The sequence below is a fragment of the Aptenodytes forsteri genome, unplaced genomic scaffold (genome assembly GCF_000699145.1).
Source record: "Aptenodytes forsteri isolate BGI_AS27 unplaced genomic scaffold, ASM69914v1 Scaffold15, whole genome shotgun sequence".
Taxonomy (NCBI): domain Eukaryota; kingdom Metazoa; phylum Chordata; class Aves; order Sphenisciformes; family Spheniscidae; genus Aptenodytes; species Aptenodytes forsteri.
This window is the reverse complement of record NW_008795129.1, coordinates 18,556,500-18,575,990: the sequence shown is the minus strand read 5'-3', so window position 1 is coordinate 18,575,990 and position 19,491 is coordinate 18,556,500. Positions and strand designations below refer to the sequence as shown.

General features: G+C 35.4%; 1 protein-coding gene across 1 annotated transcript in view; it reads right to left on the bottom strand.

Annotated features, from left to right (window-relative positions):
- The window catches only part of ATRNL1 (attractin like 1), a 557,444-nt gene that overhangs the window by 384,296 nt on the left and 153,657 nt on the right, over window positions 1-19,491 (bottom strand). The window contains 3 exon segments of the mRNA XM_009277899.1: window positions 12,559-12,696; window positions 17,406-17,624; window positions 18,820-19,008. Coding sequence (XP_009276174.1) covers window positions 12,559-12,696; window positions 17,406-17,624; window positions 18,820-19,008 — 546 coding nt within the window.

The following is a 19,491-nucleotide window of genomic DNA, read 5'->3' as shown; positions in this document are numbered from 1 at the left end:
CTTTAATGCATCAGTGAATTCCATAAATGCAATTCTCTACATGCTAGACATTAAAATGGCTAAACAGAAAAACTGTATAAAAACTCTGTATCCCAAATTGCCACGTCATTCTCTAAGAGAGTAAAAATTCCCATCAATTCATGTTTGTTCCTAATTCTGCTTTAGGAAGATGCAGAAGAAAATGCTTTTGCTGCTGTTTATACTGCTAGTCAAGGATACTGTGTTCCTTTATGCTTTCTACAGTTCTGCTCGTTTTTCCTGCAGATGACGGTTAAAAGCTCTTTGTCCCCATTCTTAGTCCTACCTTATGTAGGACTCGAGGCCCCTGACTGTAAGATTTTGGACCAGAAGCCATTTCAAAACAGAATTCCCCTGTAGAAGATGAAAGACCAAATTTACAGCTGTCTACAACAGCAGTAGAATTCACCTACTTACCTCTTTTCTGATATCGTTAAACACTGAATATCACTCTAATATTTCTATTATAAACTAATAAACTAAACTCTACATACTGATAGAGCTTATTCTTTTGCCCTTCTCATTAGTTTCACAACAGTGCGGGTGCTGTCCTCTATGGACAACACTGGACAAAATCATCTAAACTCCAGGCATTGTGGCACAGGCAGAGTCAAGATGAAATGTACAGGAATGAACATTTTGAAGAGTAAAATAGCATTGCAAACAGGGGTGGAAATTGCCTTCCAGGTAGTTGATCCCCACCAGAACTTTCTAGCTCTCAGTATCCTGCTTGTGCTAAATGCAGCACCAAGCCCGTATCCACGTGACACCAGAGAAGGAGGTTAGCTTTGGCTAAGTGCTAAAAACACCAGGTGTAAGAAAGCTAGAGAGTCCTGTGTTCCAACTACTAGCAACTAAGTATTCTTGGCTTGTTAGTGTTATCTTGATAATGAATATCTTTTACTACTTCTGTATGATATTTTCCTCTTGGGACTGTGCCGCGTTCTGTGGACATGTGTGCACACACCCACCTACTGCAAAAATTGCTGCTGATATCACCACCAGCTGAAACGCATGAGAGACATCAATGATTACAAGACAGCTTAAACTTGATCAAAAACTATGAGACTTCTATTAGTACTAACCGGACTCATGCGGCTGAACGCATCACATTCCCCACTTTGAAAATTTAGATGCAAGAGAGGAATCATTTTAAAAAACACAGAAAATTGTGGTTTTCTGAAGTCTCTTAGAAATAATCCATACACCATTTATTACAAAACTAAATGTTGTACCCCAGCTTGTTTTTAATTTACCTGACTTCAATAAGCAATTTTATGTGACTGCCAGACTCAATGGGAGGAAAGACTGATGATTGCTTGAAAGCCAAAATCTAGTATTCTACTAGCCAAAATTTAGGTATTCTACTTTAAATTTCTACCTTCTTCACATAATCATTTTATATAGAAATGCATTTTGTTACATTAATTTGAACTGTGAACATCTGTCTTTTGTTTCTAAATAATACATGATATGAGCAAAACATCAGGTCACTGCTCACTGAAGATTAATAGCTAAGAACAGCAGCTTTTGTGCTATTAAAAGGAAGTATTACTACAGGGTAATAAAAAACATGCTTCTGGACATGTGTCACCACTTCGTGGTCATAGCAGCAGAAAAAGTTAATGCAAATAAAATAAAGAAATGAATACACTAGTTAAACTAGCTCTATTTTTAAAATTTTGTTCCAACTACAAGCATATAATTTTCTAGACGTTAGAAAATATGATCAATTAATTCTCTTTAACATGTAGCTTTATGGAGCTCAGGTATTTTTTGTTTCCTTGGTTATCACAGCTTATAATAATTCCTACATATTTTCATCAAAATGACAGTCTTTATGACTGTTCCCCACAGAGAAGTGCTATTAACAGATGTTGGAAGTGATACCAGTGATGGATATCCGAGGCTGGGAAAGCTTCAAGGGCAGGTTACCAAAGCAGATTTCAGTACTAAGGCATTAGGCTTTCAGCTTTGGAAGTTTGACACCTAAATTCTCCAAAGAGCAAATGATTTCATCTCCTCTGACTACTGAAGGTTTAGTCTACGCTGACTAAGGAAGTGCAGTTTTGAATCAACTGATTGTCAGAATGGAAATGACCCTGGCTGCATTAATCATGAAATTCTTATGCGAACATTAATTAATTAACAATAATTAAACAAAATTAACGGTACTTCATGTGCTCTTAGCTGATTTTAGTGCTGGCCTTACATATGGATAGTCTAAGCGTACTATGCACAGAATTCAGGCAATGTGCACAAAATGCCCCATTTCAGAGTACAAAATCAGTTTAGGCAATAGGTGCTTTGATGGTTAATTCAGCAAGAACAGTAGCTAGATACATGCCGGTAAAAACTACTAGGTGCCTCCATCTTCTGGAAAAAGCTTATTTACTCATTGATTCAAAAGCGAGCATTCAGCTCACTCAAGTTAGATCTAAAATCATGTGCAACATAACAGGGATACAACCATAAAGCCTTATAATAAAGGAACAAAAGAAAGATTACAGGGCTATAAAAATCAGCACAAGCATTTATGCTAAGTAAGAATTGTAATAAACAGTCAGGCAAGGGCTTTCTGTTGTGGGTTGGGGTTTTGGTTTGTTGGGTTTTTTTATTTTTTGTTTGGGGGCTCGGTGGGGTTTTTTTTGCTATTCTTGTCTCTTTGATTTGGCCACAATGTCTGACAGAGCTGCACATCAGTCATCAAATGCTCTTTTGGATCTCACAGTATGAAGTCAATACTGTGATCCTCTAACAGCTATAAGTTGATAGTCCATCTAGCACTTAGAACTTTTCAGTCCACTGAATGTGTTTAGGGGAGAAAAGCTTTGTTTGTTTTTTTCCAGTAAACAAGAAAAAAAACACCTTCCAAGTGAAGAGAGGATGAAGGAAACTTGAACTCTACACAGAAATGCACTGGTTGCCAGGCTTCAAAATAATGGTGTAAATAACATCCTTAGAAGCATGTCATGTAAATGAGAGTGCACTTGTGTTAGATTTGGATTTTGAATGGCCTTAGTGCTAGAGTGCTTCATGCTACAACCCAGGGAAAAAGCATGGATAACTGTAATGTAGCAAGAAAGGTATGGGGAATCCAAACACTGGATCAACCCTTCCACAATACAAGTCAGGGCAAAACTTATGGAGTTGCAGAGCCTCTTACAGATAGCAGCATGTCTCCTCCCCGTCCAACTGTGTTAATTCCACTTTGCAAAGGAGGTAGAATTAAACAGAAGTGGGTGAAACAACATAAAGAGCATCTTACTGAAGCAGAGAAGTAATTATTGTACGAAGCTCCCCAGGCTACTTGTACAACACATGCAGTTTTTGCTTGCATTTCTAAGGAAACATAGATACAATCATAAATCATGATAGTGAAAGGAGCCAAAGAAAAGTTAGAGATAGAAAAATCTAGCATGAATACTCATACCAGCTGAGGTCAACTCAATCAACCCTGCAAAAAAAAATTGCTTGGATCAAGGGATTATGAGACACTATTCCAACTTTGCATACTGAAGATCTTCAACCAGCCAATGAATATGAGGGCAACAGAGAGATTCCTTGTAAATCAGTTTAAACACTTGACAAGACAGAAGCTTAGTGGTAACTTAAATATAAATTTGAAGAATTCTTCCAGGGTTTTCAGAGATAGGCATTATCCTCCCTTAGGACTGGTGTGAAACCAAAATGTGATGGGCCTAAAGCTACTACACAAATCTATTACAGATGCTATATTCCTGTAAAATAACAGGACAGGAAGAACAGAAGTTTTTAAACGCCTGGTCTTTAATGCCTCAGTATATGGCACAATTTTCAAATCACAGAACGGCTGAGGTTGGAAGGGACCCCTGGAGATCATCTGGCCCAACTCCCCTGCCCAGGTAGGGCCACCTAGAGCCGGTTGCCCAAGACCATATCCAGAAAGCTTTCCCTCTCGGGTCAATCTGTCCCGGTGCTCAGCCCCCCTCACAGTAAAAAAAAAAAAAAAAAAAAAATTAGCACACTAAAATGGCCTTTTCAAAAGCAGACTATAAATTGCATCTAAAACAAACAATTATCACTTTCCTACTGCTCAGACTGCTGGCACGAACTCCCTCCAACAACTAGAAATGACTAGAATACTTAGGTGTGTTGTTAAACAGAACAAATCCCTCAATTGTACAGCCATTTTGGGACAACCCTGAAAAGTAACCAACATGTCTCTCGGACACCCGTCAGCAGTGGGACTTCCCTGACAGACAGAATCTTCAATTCCCATTTTAGCTGAAAATATTTACAAAGGCCAGGATTGTTGCAGAATCTGTAAAGTTCTGAATCACAAGAGAACAAAATTATTTCAGGCTACTGAAAAAAATCCCTTGATGAAGTTTTAAATGTAAGATTTTATTTTTCCTTCCAAAAACTAGTTTTCAGGCCAACAGCATCTGCCTAGTTTGCATCATACCGTTCCTAATATTATGATATATTAGCCTATGGGTGTTTTGAGACTAAAACTCAAATATAATGTCATTGTGCTATGTTATTTACTAAATAAATAAATAAAGGGAAATAATTTTTTCCACTTTTAAGTTTATTGCCATAAACACAGTCATAAAATGTTTATATTCAGAATATTTAGGTTGATGCTTCTCTACACCTGCCCTATACCACCCGAAACTACAGGTAATTTAAAAGCTACGTAGTGATAGTGTTGAAGTGAAAAATTAAGACTGCTTCTTTCTGTTCCCTCATTGCTTGTATAACTTTTTGAAACCCAGAAAAATAAGTCTAAAGGGAAATTAGCAGGTACTTTTCTATCAACTAAGTAGACAACAGCATATTTTAGTTCAAAAAAGAAACTGAACATTAAATTGTTTTCCTTGTCACACTATCAACTTTTTCCGTTATGAAAAGACAGGTTGCTTTCTGTAACATGTGAAATTACATAATTTGCTGTATTACCATTTAATATACAAATACTGTGCACTGTGTATGTGTACACACGCACACACATATACATGCCTGTATATATATTCTAAGAGTATGGCTGGGAAGCGAGCAGAAAGACTGCCTGTTTACATTGTCCTGGGTGCTATGGGTTACTTTGTACTCTTTAGATGGGAGAGGAAATTGCTTCTTCCTTGGATGCAAATGAAAATTACAATCTTTGCAAAAACTATTGGGAACAGTAGTCAGAGTTGAGAGAGAAGATGACGAGAAGCAGAAAACCTGAAGCAGGAGTAGAAACTAGGAGATGTTTCAGAAAGGAAGAGACCTATCTATATCAAAGAGCAGAATCAAAAAAAAAACTGGAGGAGAGGAAAAAAAGAGACTTTCCTAAGATCTAGTGTGGATTGTATGGAGTCTGATTCAGCTTGGACACAGCAAGAAAACTGGGAAAGACAGACACGCACCTTGAAATTATTTGGTAGCAAAAGGTAGATCTGTTTCCAATTGGCTTTCTTTAGTACACCTCCCCTAGTTTTCCATAGATAATCTTGTTCAAGTTAGTGTTTGTGTTCTAATAAATCAGACTACAGATTACTTGAAAGTAATTGTGGGGTTTCTTAAATGTGCTGTCTACAAAAAAAAAACCACCACTCTAATGCACATGTGCTCCTTGTAAATGAAACTGTTTTTTTTTTAAATATGTAACACACTGATTGCCCATGGTAGCTTTTAACAGTATTTCTTTTGGAGAGACAGGGAAGGAAGGAAATCAGTATCAGTTCCTCCATGGACTGTCATGACAAAAATGTGTTGCAAAGGTTGCTACTGCTGAACAGGTAAAAATGTTAGAAACAGTGCCAGAGAAAAACGATCAGTAAATCTACCCAGTAGACATCTTTCAAAGTTAGATAAAACGTAAAAACCAAGGAGACCATTTTCAATTAGCTGCCATGATGAGTTTAACATCTTTCTATTGTCTCTCTTTCACAGACACCAGAAGTAATGACTTCTGCCATCCTCAGCCTTTTCTGTCAAAACCCCCACATCTCAGGTGTCAGTTACTCAGCAGAATAACCACATACTTTGAGCAGCAAGATTTGAACATCATGGATTTTCCTCCTGTTACTGAAAATATATCTTAAGTATCAACAAGTCACTAATAAGTTTTATTTTTTCTTCTTTCAAGCAACAGAAATAATCACAAATATATCTAGGCAACTATTTTATTGCTGGGGTCAACTTCACCTAAGTCAAGGTACCTTAAATCTAGTCTAACAACTTAAGTCTTTTATATGCCTAACTCCTGTTACTGAAAATATATCTTAAGTATCAACAAGTCACTAATAAGTTTTATTTTTTCTTCTTTCAAGCAACAGAAATAATCACAAATATATCTAGGCAACTATTTTATTGCTGGGGTCAACTTCACCTAAGTCAAGGTACCTTAAATCTAGTCTAACAACTTAAGTCTTTTATTGATGCCTAACTTTTTTTTTTTTTTAATCTCGAGGCACTTACTGTAGATGTAAGTTGGATGGCTAATGCGTAGATGCCCAAATTCATGTGGAACAAATTCAGAGAGTAGTATGTGTAGATGTTTGCACATACACACACATACCTAAATATATGTGAAAAGTACTGAGTTACGCAATGTGCAAAAGAAGCAGACATTGCACAAGGCATGCTCTTACAGCCACAGATGCTTTAGAAGAATAGCAGAAAAGCTCAGATTTATTCTGTCCTTCACACTCTGCGTACTGGAGGAACAAAAAAGGCACCCAGACCTCTGACCTTGCTGCAGCAGATGCTACTGACTTGATGCGCACGTGGTGTACAGTCACTGGAAATGTTTGCTTTTGCTAATAGTTCGAAGATCTGGTAAAAAATTACATGTTTCCAGTAAACAATTAACTTCACATTTTCAAACAGAATGATTACAAATCAAATGGGGGGGGAAGCTGTTGCCTTTAGCATTGAAAATATCCAACTGTATGATAGAGAATGGCAATAGAAATGCTACAGACTTGCTTTAAAAAACTTCACCCATACAGTCTATCTGGTAGGAGGCTTTTACAGAATGGTCATCAGTGTCTTAAACACCATGCCTTTTAAGGCTGTTCAGAAAGAGAGCAGTGCAAGTTAAAGCACAATGTTCCTGCTGTGCTGGTACTCACAGTTTTAGTCCTACTGCAAAAGCAACAGCAATGGGAGTACAATTACGGGAAAACTGAATGCTGTTTGGGATGTTATCACTTTATGAAAAAAAGGCAATACAGTAAAGTGCTTATGTTATCTTATTATTAAATGTATTATACTTTCACAGTGTGCGTCATAAGTTACTGTAAAGAACTCTCTCCTGGCATCTCATACATTTTAAGAATAATTTAAAAAAAATACCAGGCATAAAGAAAATGACAAGATGATAAGCAGCTAGAGTAATTTTTTTTTAACATTGACAACTAAGTAGATGATTAGTAAGTCTGAAAATAATGCTAAAAATGTTGCCAAGATGATGCAAAATTGTTCCAAGCAATCTCCCATACTGTTTTCTCCTGGTGCTTTATGCTGCAGTCTGTAGTACACAACTTACTCTACTTTTTCTAGAATTTCTACAAAACAGTTGCATATTTCCCAGACGCGCTGTACATGACAGAACAAGACCTTGAAGAAAATATAACACTAAGAGAACCCACCAAGACAGCAAGCCAGTATCTGTTCCCATCTACAGTTAGAGCTGCTTTATTTCCAAAATCCATCAATATTTAATGATGAATTTCCTATTACTGAATTTTGATATTCATGCCTTCAAAATTGTACCTCAAGACTTGAGCAGAATTTAAAAAATGAATCAAAGTGATTTGGAATATCCTCCAGCTCTTCAACATTTCAGACTATAAGGCTTCCTAGGTTTCCTACATCTGGATAGCTTTACCTGCTTCAGAAGCAAAGGTGGCTGAGCTGTGCATCTCTCTCATCTAAGCTTCACCACGATACAGAGTGTGAGTGTGCCTTATTCTGTCAGATCACTAGAGGGTTTGATTCCTTAAATATTTCTGGCACAGACTGACAGCACTGCATTTAGCACTCCAGGGGCTGCTCATGCATTTGCACTCAAGACCGGTCAGGTAAAAGGGGTAAACAGAACCGGAGCTTGGTCTGGAACCCAAAACCTGTCGCTTGCTAGAGCGCTCTATTCCCTCACATTCAGAATTTATCTCTGGCTTCCCTCTTATTTTCTTGTACATTGTGCCAACTCTTAAAAAGGATGCTGTAACTTTACGTGGTAACTTCGATGGTACTATCGCTTTACACTTTTCTTTGCCATACAGGGGCTTTAGCTTACAAATCTTAAGCATGCGCACCGTGTCTGGACTTACTAATTTGTGCACTGTGTATCATTTATTTCCAACAAATAATGCCAATCTTTTTGTGTAACTGAAAATATATCATAATGTAGGGTAACAAATTAATTTCATTTTCTATTTTGGCTACCTGTTTCACATCAGACACCTAAGAACTACCTGAAACCATTTTTTAGTATAAGAACAGGTAACTGTAATAAATTACAGTCACAGAACTTTCATTAACGTAAAATAAAAGATTTTTGCAATTTATTACTGATTTTTTTATTAGAAAGCAGCAATGAATCAAATATAAAAATAATTCAAACTAGGTATTTGTACAATGAAATGTCATAAAGAATTGAAGGGGTACATACATCTTTACTGCAAGCCACGTTAGGACTACTGAATATAAAGATCATGTACACACCAAGAATACAGACTCTAACTCTCATTGTCGGTATCGAAAAAAGACTTCAAGTGACAAAATTTAAATGAATAATTGGTATTAGGAATGTTTTTTTAAGAAGAAAAAGTACAATAATTAATTATAAAAAAATATGATCATTGTCAAACTATTGCCCATCAACAACCGACATACCACACTTCGGACACAAAAATAAACTAGAGCGAGGGTCAATCACAGAGTAAATCTGCATTAGATGGAAATCTTTTTAATGCCACAATAACAAAAACGCAACAGATTCCAAAATAAGTAATATGTAAGACGTAGGAACATCTTTATTAAGCACTTATACTATGGCAAATATCCATAGTCATTTTGCTATACATAGATCATTTTCTTATATAATCAGAATACTTTATACCTCCCTGCATTCTACATCTCTGACTCCAAGAATTTTTTGAAAATTAGGACTGGAGAAGAACATGTGGAATCAGCTAGTCCGCTGCCCTTTTCCAAAGTTAGAGAAGTTTGAAAATTTTAAAAATATAGTGTAGGTGATAATGCAGATTTCATAATGTCTTTAGGCAATCTATTTCACAGTTTAACCAGTAGAAGGTTTTCCTTGTATTCCACCTTAATCTTTCTTGTTGCAACCTAATCCCATTACTTCTTCCTCAGCCAAAGTGAGGGCTTGGGGGAAGGCACTTTATCATCATTCTCTCTTTTCTGCTTCCTTTCGCAAATTTAAAGTCTGTTATTATGCCTCCATCTTTTCTTTGTCCTTCTTTTTAGCTTTGTCACATCTACTAAGCCTGCACCATATCAGGATGCAAAGTGAGTCCTTAGGTTTGTTTTAAAGCTATTGAAATGTCAGCAATCATAGTGAGTGAAAATCCAGAAAAGTCAATTTTTTTTATCCATTCTTCAATCACAACTATTCAAAACCTTCTGAAACATGAATTATATCTTTTTCCTATAACAACTGTTACTCATCCCGTAGTAATTTCATAGCATAACACTATGCAATACCACTATGAATGTATCAGTTATCTGATATTGTAAAGGCATCATTATTCCCAGAGTAGAATAAGGAAAATGGTTATATTTGTACAGAGTTTTCCATCCCCAGACAAAGGTCAGAACAGAATTGATCACTCAGGGTGGACAGTCAGCTTCTTTCTCAACTTTTTGAATGATCTCCTAGAAGTATAAACAGAAATGATTTAGGAAAGGATTGGCATAGTTAGGGAAAAAATAAAGTTTTCCAAGGACTGAAAGACTTGCTATGCATCTCCTTCTCCTTTCTTTCAAGATCATCAGGGATCTAAGGAGAAACAAAGGCTAATCCAGCCTATAAAAGAAAAGGAAGTTTTTCTTGCAAATCTTTGTAATCTATATCACCAATAGTCTAACTAAGTTGGGAGGTCAGATTTTACCTATATGTATCACAGCAGCAGAACAGATAATATATGTACTGAATACATAAGTACTTTTGTCAGGACACTGGGAAAAAAAATATTTTATGTAATATGTCATGAGTATGTTAAGAGGATAATTCTTACTTTTTCTCCTAGTGTACACCACTTTGCCTCCCAGCGGTAGAGATCGAGTACAACCTCTTTTCCCAGCTTCAACTGCGCTCCAATTCATAACCAAGTTACACCCTTGTAACTATAGCAACTTGTTATATAACGAATATTGGAGTATTACAGATGTACTTTAAGAGTTACATCATTATCTTCTCATTCCTTTAAAAAAAATTTTCAGTCTGGATCCTCAAATAAATAACTCAGGAGCTCTGAGGAAAAAATGCACCGTGTGCTCAGGCAGTCTCAAACCTCGTACAGAAGGATGAGTGTTAGTAGAAAAGAAACGTTGGTAGGGTCCAGCCAGAAACTCGGCTGACAGCAGCGAAGTGACACAGGAAAGGACTATGAGGATGACTGATTTTTTTTTTCAGTTCTTCATGATTTTTTTTTTCTTTGATGGCTATTCCATGCCATTTCCTGGCTCATTTTCTAATTATTTCAGTCAAACTTAAGTTCAGCTTCTGACCGGGTTGCCCTTTCTTCCACTCATATTTTTTCCTTATGCTTTTACTTTAATTATAGTTTTAATTTGCAGCTAGTTTCAATTTTTTTCTGTGTTACCAAAAGCATTACCAGAATGAAGGAGAAAAAAAATTAAAAATAGAACCATCTCTTTCTTACTTTATATTTGTACACTGCCTGATCTCAACTATGGTTCCAAAATCCTCTTAAATCCAAGTAAAATTGATTTGACTTATCTATGGATCGCTGTGGGTTTTTTTCCTGCAGAAATCCCTGGCCCACAATTTGGGCACCTCTACCACAGGAACAAAAATCATGATACTGAAGAAAATCTAACAGTTCATAATGACTACATTCATCAAAATGTCTTAAGGACTTAAACAGATTTATGGGCTCTGTATTACAAAATATAATACACCAATGCAGATAAAGCCTCAAAATAATTATCATCTTTATTTTTTAAAGCATTCCTTACTCTAAATAGCTCCTGTTAAAATCATGTCTACCAATAAAAATATGTACTCTTACAGACTAGGACTGAAAAAACAAGTCATAAAATTTATAATTTTACTGGTCTTATAAATTGATTTTAGCCATTATTGCACTACACATAATTCACTAAAGGTGATGGAACGCTTATTTGGTTGATAGCTAATGTATCCCTGAAAAATAAAAGCTATATTAATACATCATTTTGCCATAAAGGTGATATAGACAGCAAAAGAATATTTTGTCAACTTCATGAAATAAGAGAACTATTAAGAATTATTTAAAGGATCATAAAGCACCAGCAAAATGTACAATTGTCAATAGGGGTAGACATTAATCTTTCCATCCCCTTGAACACACTTTCTACATATTATGCTTGCATTTACCAGATGTGGAGCTTTATGCATTGACTACTGCATATTAAAGTGCTGAGGAACAAGTGAACCCTTTAAATGAATAAATATTCCTTGAGAAACAAAGGTCCAGTTAAAGAAACATCAGTAATAGAGAAGAAAAAGTCATGGGAAAAAACTTTCTAGCACCCTCCTAGATTCAATCTCAACTACCTTAATGACTTTTCATATTGAATATATCCCCCTTTCCCCCATTTAATTTTAAGGGAAGGAGTTACTGTCAACTTTAAAATAACCCATGCAAGGAAAAAAGCAGCCCTACAGCAATATACAAAAACCATCTGGATTATTAGACTTCATTCTCTCTTTCACTTCAACGAGAATCCTCCAATGCAGCAATTACATAATAAACAGATTGAATAGGTTAGGGTACCTTACAATCCTCAGTGTACCAGGCTTTTCTGTTTAAACTATACATGAATAAGACTTGTTGGTCTGTTAAATGCAGACGAACTTTTCCACTAGCATCACACACTTATACAAATCAGTGCTATCAGACATTATGGTAGGTACTGAACTTCATTTATAAGTACCTTCTCACTGCTTTTAAGAGGATTGTTTACGTGGAATGAAGTGATGCCTCTCTGAAATACCAGGATTTAAGGTGTCGCTCCCACAAGACAGTTTCTTTCTCCTCCTTTCCCTAACTGGGAGAGCATCTTTAAATTACCATCTTGTTCTTAGAGAATCCAGACAACTGCAAAATTAGGATTCTGAATGCAAAGTTTCTCTTAAAAATATTAATCTGATTTTGAATCATTAACTTAGCTGATCAACTCATCTGTATTACCAAATAAACATTTAACCTTTAAGGAAGAGTTAATTTCATGTTACATTTAAAAAGTTAAATTCATATTACATAAAATGTCGTTTCAATTTTTTTTTTTCCTCCCAGCAGGATGACTTACCTGTACACTGTCCTCCATTTGTGGGATCCCCATAATATCCTGGCATGCACGTTTCACATTGTTTTCCTGTTGTTAAGTTTCTACATTGATCACAGACATTACTGTTGATGCAGGTGCTGTGGCCATTACACTGGCAAGCTAGAATATAACATTTAAAAAGCCATTACTAAATTGCTCTTGGGAACAAAATCATTCCTACATGATTACAAAATTGCAGTAGAATGTAATCCTGACTAATGACCAGCATGTATATTTGTAGTTTGACACAACCTCTTCAAAATAGCATAGTGACAAGACATAAATTCACACAGAAGACCACAGAAGTTGACTATGGAGTGACATGTGAGTTTAAGGTGTGTGAGAAAATCTTTTTTGCCATTGTGAATGACTGATTCCAGTCCTCATAGCTTTAAAATGCTGCCCAGTCACTTAATAAACCGGTCAAGAGGCAGCAAGTCACCAACTGAGACCAAATGAAAACCTTCATACCTACATGCAATCTGTTGTGAAGCATTTGAACGGTTACTGTGATGGAGAACATGAACAACATACTCAAACTCAAATCTACTGGGGAGAGAGAACTTACAAAAAAAAGAAAACCAAAATATCATCTTATTTTTAACAGTTCTGATCCCCCCATTAGCTTTGACACACTAAGGGGTTTTAAGGACATCAGGACCACATCAAACATCTCCAGTCCCTCCTCACTACGGTTGACTTTGGTGAAAGTAAAAAAACTGGACTCCTATTGACATAAATTTTTTACATCTGACCCTAAAAGCATAACATTTCTTTTTGTCAAACAACAACGCTACAAACCACTGATCTTGTACTACACCTCCTCTCCAGTGCTCCATGTTTTGGAGAAACTCAGAAAGTACTGATCACTATTGCAGCAAAATCACAATGTGAATTCTGCCAGAATTGTTGATCCTGCTGCCAGGACTTGGCTGAACGACCAAGAGGTTTTGAAGGATGACCTCTCTATAGAGTGGCACCTCAGAGCTCATAGTGCTCAGCAGATTAGCAATCTGTCATTACAGCAGCTTGTCAAATGTCAAACTACGTCAAACCTGTCGATCCCTTACTGGCAAAGGGTGAGTAAGACTCAGCAGAGGACAGCTATCTCAGTAACATCATTCTGCTTATTTTTTATTTGGATTCTTAATCTAAATGTCACAGTGATGGGTGTGTGTGTGTTTTTTTTGGGGGGGGGGGGGGAAGAGATTCTCACTGCATGACTTAAAAGTTTTCAGAGCTGTTTTAGAATTTAGTAACTTAATACATTTACAATCATTGCCAGGCTTGGCTCATAAACCATTAAACCTCCCAAGTTTACAATCTCTTCCTTTTTCTGTAGCTATGCCTACAGAATCTTGTAAACAAGTATCAACCATTTCTGTACTACTAAACAAGAAGTTTTCTCACTGTCTTGAATAAATCTCGTTAGAAATTACAAGTTTTCTTCTTCCTAAGAATACTTGCTTTTTAGACAACTTTGTAGTGTCTTCCTCCAGGCAGTTTGCTGTTCTGCACTGTTGCCTTTCTCAGAAAAAGCTACATGAAAATGCCATGAATTGCAGCCCCATTTTGGGTTTCGTTTGTATGTCTTACACATTAAATGACTTAAAGCAAATGTTAATAAAAAAAATGCAACCCAATAAACCAAAAGTAAAAACAGATAGCCCATTAAATAGGTGTTCTATTAAAGTAAAGTAAGATTGCCTAATTAAGACTGTACCATAAGGTAGGGAAAATGTTTCATTCTGACATTCTCCAATAGTAGGTCACTGATTTATAAATTTTCTAGTCTTTCTATTTCTTAATTTTGGTGTTATTTAAAGGATAAATGAAAGCAACCTTAATTAATCAGGTTTTTTATTGTGAATTTTAGTTTGCTGCAAGTCATAATATTATCTGGTCACATATAATAGCTCTTAATTCTTACATTTTGTTAAAGCAAAGAAACGGAAGGGATTTTAAATCAAATTCAAAAATATATATATAAGAACCAATACAATCTACAATTGACATGACACACCATTTAAAAATGATATTATATATTTGCTGATTTTCCTAATATGTATCTCATTGAGAAAAGTGAAAAGCCAGAACTGCACAATTCAAGAACTTTCTGTGATGCAGATGAGTGCAATCAAACTGGCTACAGCAGTATTAAATAATTAAAAAAAGTTAAAATCATGAGATGCTGTAACGATCATTTAAATAAGAACTAGGAGTTAAATTTTAAGTAGTCATTTTTTCCTTAAGTGATTTTAATGTACATCACTGGCAGCAACAGAGTAATTTTCCTCACATATACAAATGTAATTTAGCTGAATCTTCAGTGGGGCTGCCCTGAAGATAAGCAATTAATATGTCTAATTTGCTTTTGACCTCTGTGTTGAAATGGTTGGTGATGCTGACAAATGTTGATAATTATAGTTTTGAGAAATAATTAATACTAGGAAAAATATATAAAAAGCATGTCTGCATTACAGTCTGGATCTAGTGTAAAGATACTTCAAACAGTTTTAAACAAACTAGTTAGAATCGATTCACACCATTTTTCAGAGGAGAAATTTAGGCTTTAAAGACAAACTTGGGCTTGCATTCTACCTAAACTGCTCTTCTTGTGAGAGTAAATCCCAGTACTATTTATTTTCCTTCTTTTTTTTAATATAAGGTATTTGTAATTTTATTTATAATATTAGTTGTTACAAATACAAATCTGATGAAAAAATAAAAATGTATTCATATCAAAAGAAATATTACGACAGTTGTTTTGAGGAATATTGATTTCAAAATGACCAGTAACAAAAAGAAACAATTTTTTATCCTACCTGTTTAATACTAGTTTTAAAAATTTGAACAAACAGAAAATGAGAATGAGTTTACAATACTTATCAACAACATAATTGCCCAGAGGCACACTAAAGAGCATGGATATGAACTACAAGAAAAACTAAGTGCATACATGAATGGTTTAGCCAACTACTCATCAATGTGGCAGAACAATCTTCAAAGTATATGTTATAACCTATTTATTTTTATTTTCATCCAAACAACAAACTGTTCAGTAAGTTTATATACATTTAGTATCAATTCTATCTTATTTCAAGTACATCAAATGATTGCTGTGCTAAGAATAATAAACTGTGTTAGTATAATCCATTACAGATACTATTTTAAGAAAACGAAAACAAAAGCTTAGGAACAAAACCTACATCCGATAACAATCAAAATGAAATTTCACATCAATTGAAATTTTAATTCTATGACTTCTGTAGGATTTGCCTCAAACTCGTAAAACTAGTGGGTTTTTAAAATAAAGTGGAACTTCAGTGAATTCTTGGTCAGAACATACAGTAAATACAGAATTTTATCCATGAAGAATAAATATTAAACAAATAAGGTGATGAAAACTTCAAACTCAAACATTTTAGACAAGCAATATATATATATCCATTACAGTTTCACCAGTGGTAGATACTATGTATTGCAGTGAAAGTCTAACAATGCACTTATCAGCATAGTCTGTATGTTAAAATACAGACTAAGTACTGAAGTTTCCATACAATGTAATGTCATTCTATTGTTTCCAGAAATTTACTACAGGCTTCTTTGCTCAGGAAATGGTATTAGATGGTTTGGAGTTTTTTTGGTTTTAACTTAGAACATTTGACAGTGTTCACTTGGTTTTACATTTCACTTTATTATTCTAAAACTTAAAAAAAAAATCTACTCTTTACCTATGTATTTTAAAAAAGTTACCAAAACAAAATTGTCTTCCGAGATTCTGCCTGCTAAATAATACACTGATACACACACTTACATATAAATATATATAAAAACTCACATTTATATGCATACACACACACAGAATACACTGATAAAAAAAAGTACCCAGGAGAGAAAACAAACATAGCTGCATGTACCCATAAAAGTTTTGATCCTAGAGAAGCTCCAGCTTCCAAATTTATCAGCAATAGGAACACTTGCTGGAAAAATAACTTTAGCACAATTACACCATTTATTCTACAAAAAGTTTTCAAGCTGTCTTGAAATGTACTATTTATTATAAATTACCACTGGAGGTCTGTCCAACTCCCCAGTATGCTTTTCATTTTCCTGCATTACTACACCACTGCAATGACACAGCTTTCAGGATTTGAGTATTTCCATACAGGAGGCTGTACCAGCTCAGCTTCCACTGTCTTAAAGTACCTGATGTCTTCCTTACTTTTCCAATGAACTTAAAAATTAAAATACTATAATCAGATTGGTATGGCTTAAATTTAGACTTCAGAGATTCTCTTGAAGATTATAAAAGCATACATTCTATTTACTCAAAATGTCTAAAAGGTAGACTGGAGGCACAGCTCAGATATTTGGTAGCCCCTCCATTCTCACAGCCAGGAGACTTTTGCATGAACAGCAGGGACGCAGGAAGTCCCTGCTCCTGGCCATCAGCAGTTGCCTATAGATAATTTCTCCCCACTTGTCTTTGATGGATACAGAAGCCAGAAGAAAGCAAAAGCTGAAGCTGAAGCAAAATCCACGTAATTGGATTTGAAAAAGTAGAAGGATGGGATGGGTGAAAATAAATGGTAATTTCGGTTAAACTATTTGCATTAAATTTCTCATGTGAACCTGCATGACAGTGAGCACATTTGTATTCAGTAGACAGAGACTAACAAACTATGTATTTAGGAAATATTTTAGAAAAACAAATCTCTTGTGCAAGTGTTATTTCTATTACTCAAAATAATTATGTTAATTTGGCATGCTTTAACAGAGAAACATCTCTTATTTCATACATAAGAAAGAATGGAAGCAGACCTTACCTGGACACTGGATAAAAGACCACTCATAATTTTTCTCTTTTGGACAAAGACTAGCATCAAGCACCATTTCATTAGAGTGCATGCCAGCAGGCTTCATTGGGCCTCTTGATGATCCTTCCAAACATTGCCCTTTTCCAGTGTTACTGGGATCGTTACACCATCCACACCCAGGCTGTTCCAAACACTGTCCGCAGGTCCTCAGTCCAGAGCAGTTTTGAGCTTTATTACATGGAATACAATATTAATGCAAGGAGGTTTTTTGTTTTGCGTTTTAGTTGGTGGTTTGTTTGGGGTTTTTTTTAAATAATCTATTAAATGGAATCATGACCTAATTATGACCCTAAAGCAAGTTGCTTCTTGTTGGACATCATCATCAATCCTGCCACAACATATCCAGAAATAAAATGTTCCAGAGATGCTGATATCAAAAGACCCTTAGAGAGGGAAAGGAAGTCGCAAGTAACTAGAAAAACACTCTCGCAGAGAAGAGCAATAATGAGAGTTCAACGGTACCCTTTAGAAGCCCTATATATTGTTTGGATTGGAGTCCTTTACAGGTAGGAAATATTGTAATCAAATCTTGAAGGACAGTAAAAATACTAAGAACCAGTCTTCTGTAGGATGGCAACTGAGGAATTTTTCTAAATAAACCATGACTGAGACAAGAATCTAAGGCACCAGGCAACATCTATGTGAATTATGGCACCAATATACACTGGAACTGCATGGTGCTGAACTCAACAAGGTCCAGTCACTACGGACTTGGGAAGAACTAGCTTCTGCTGAATGCTATACTGAAAGGTACACTGAGTAGGTTTCTTATTCACCTAGAGAGGCATTGTATCAATTTCTGATGAAATGTGCTTCCAAAGGGGAACATCTGGGGAGTACTTTCGCTGCTTGACACAGAACTCACCTGCCTTGTTTTTAACTTTGCATGCTAGGAAAATGTTCTTCTTTGAATCTACTGACAAAATAAACCAGAATCTTAAAAACTCTGAATTCAGCTCATCTCCTTTTTTTACTAACTAGATGTGGTATAAGTCTAAAGTCTGCATATTATTTCTCTAATTTTAACAGTATGTTGTTCCAACTCATGGCCATTATTTGACACACTAATGCTGGTCGCACAAATAACCATGGTATTTTTTCTTTATCTGAAAATAATAAACACTTTTTACTATCTGTTTTAACAGACTAAATATGTTTCATCATAAAAAAATTACCAATATTTTATCTGTATCTAGAAAATACACAGTACTGACAGCTCACATTAGTAGCTATATAAGTTGATTCATCTGAAATTATTTTTATCTTTAGTGAACGTGCTGAATCCTATTCATACAGATGCTCTTTTGAGTGGAAAAAATACAGTGGTATATTTAATAGAATGAACGTTCATTAAGATACTCACGGGAGCATGTGGCAGTTTGCCATTCTAGACACTGTCCATATGGGAAGGAGATTATATAAGCGTTTGAGTCAACGCATCGTTTTGTACTGCTACACCACATACATTCCATACCATTACTCGTGCAGTTAGAACATGTTGTTCGCAGGGAGCATGGCTTTTTGCAGGGTCTGGCATTCTGGTTGGGACTAACTGGAAAAGAACCACAAACATTTATAATTTTGAACATAAGTGCAATCTCTTTTTTCTTTAATCATATGTTCCATTAGAAAAATCCTTGTTAAAGTGAATGTGGTTGCTTCCTTAACTAGCTATAAACAATTTAGTCCACACTTACAGTGCAGTATATAAATACAATAATATTTTACAAAAATTATTAATACTCAGCATAAGTCATACTAGAGCTCTAAAAGAGTCCATTTAAAAATTTTCACAGCAATTTTATCTATATACCAAAATAGTAAGTTTAATATTCATTGCCTGGTAACGTCAGCTTAGTTACTACCACATACATGACATAAAGTAAGTCTCAAGCTTCTATAGCAAGTACAGTAGAGTTCTGGGTCTATTGTTCTCATTAGTTTAACAGTGTACAAGCAACAAATATTCTACTTACAACTGATCCCCTAAAATTTTGCCTTATAGTGTCCATATGAAAGTCACTAGAATCCAAAG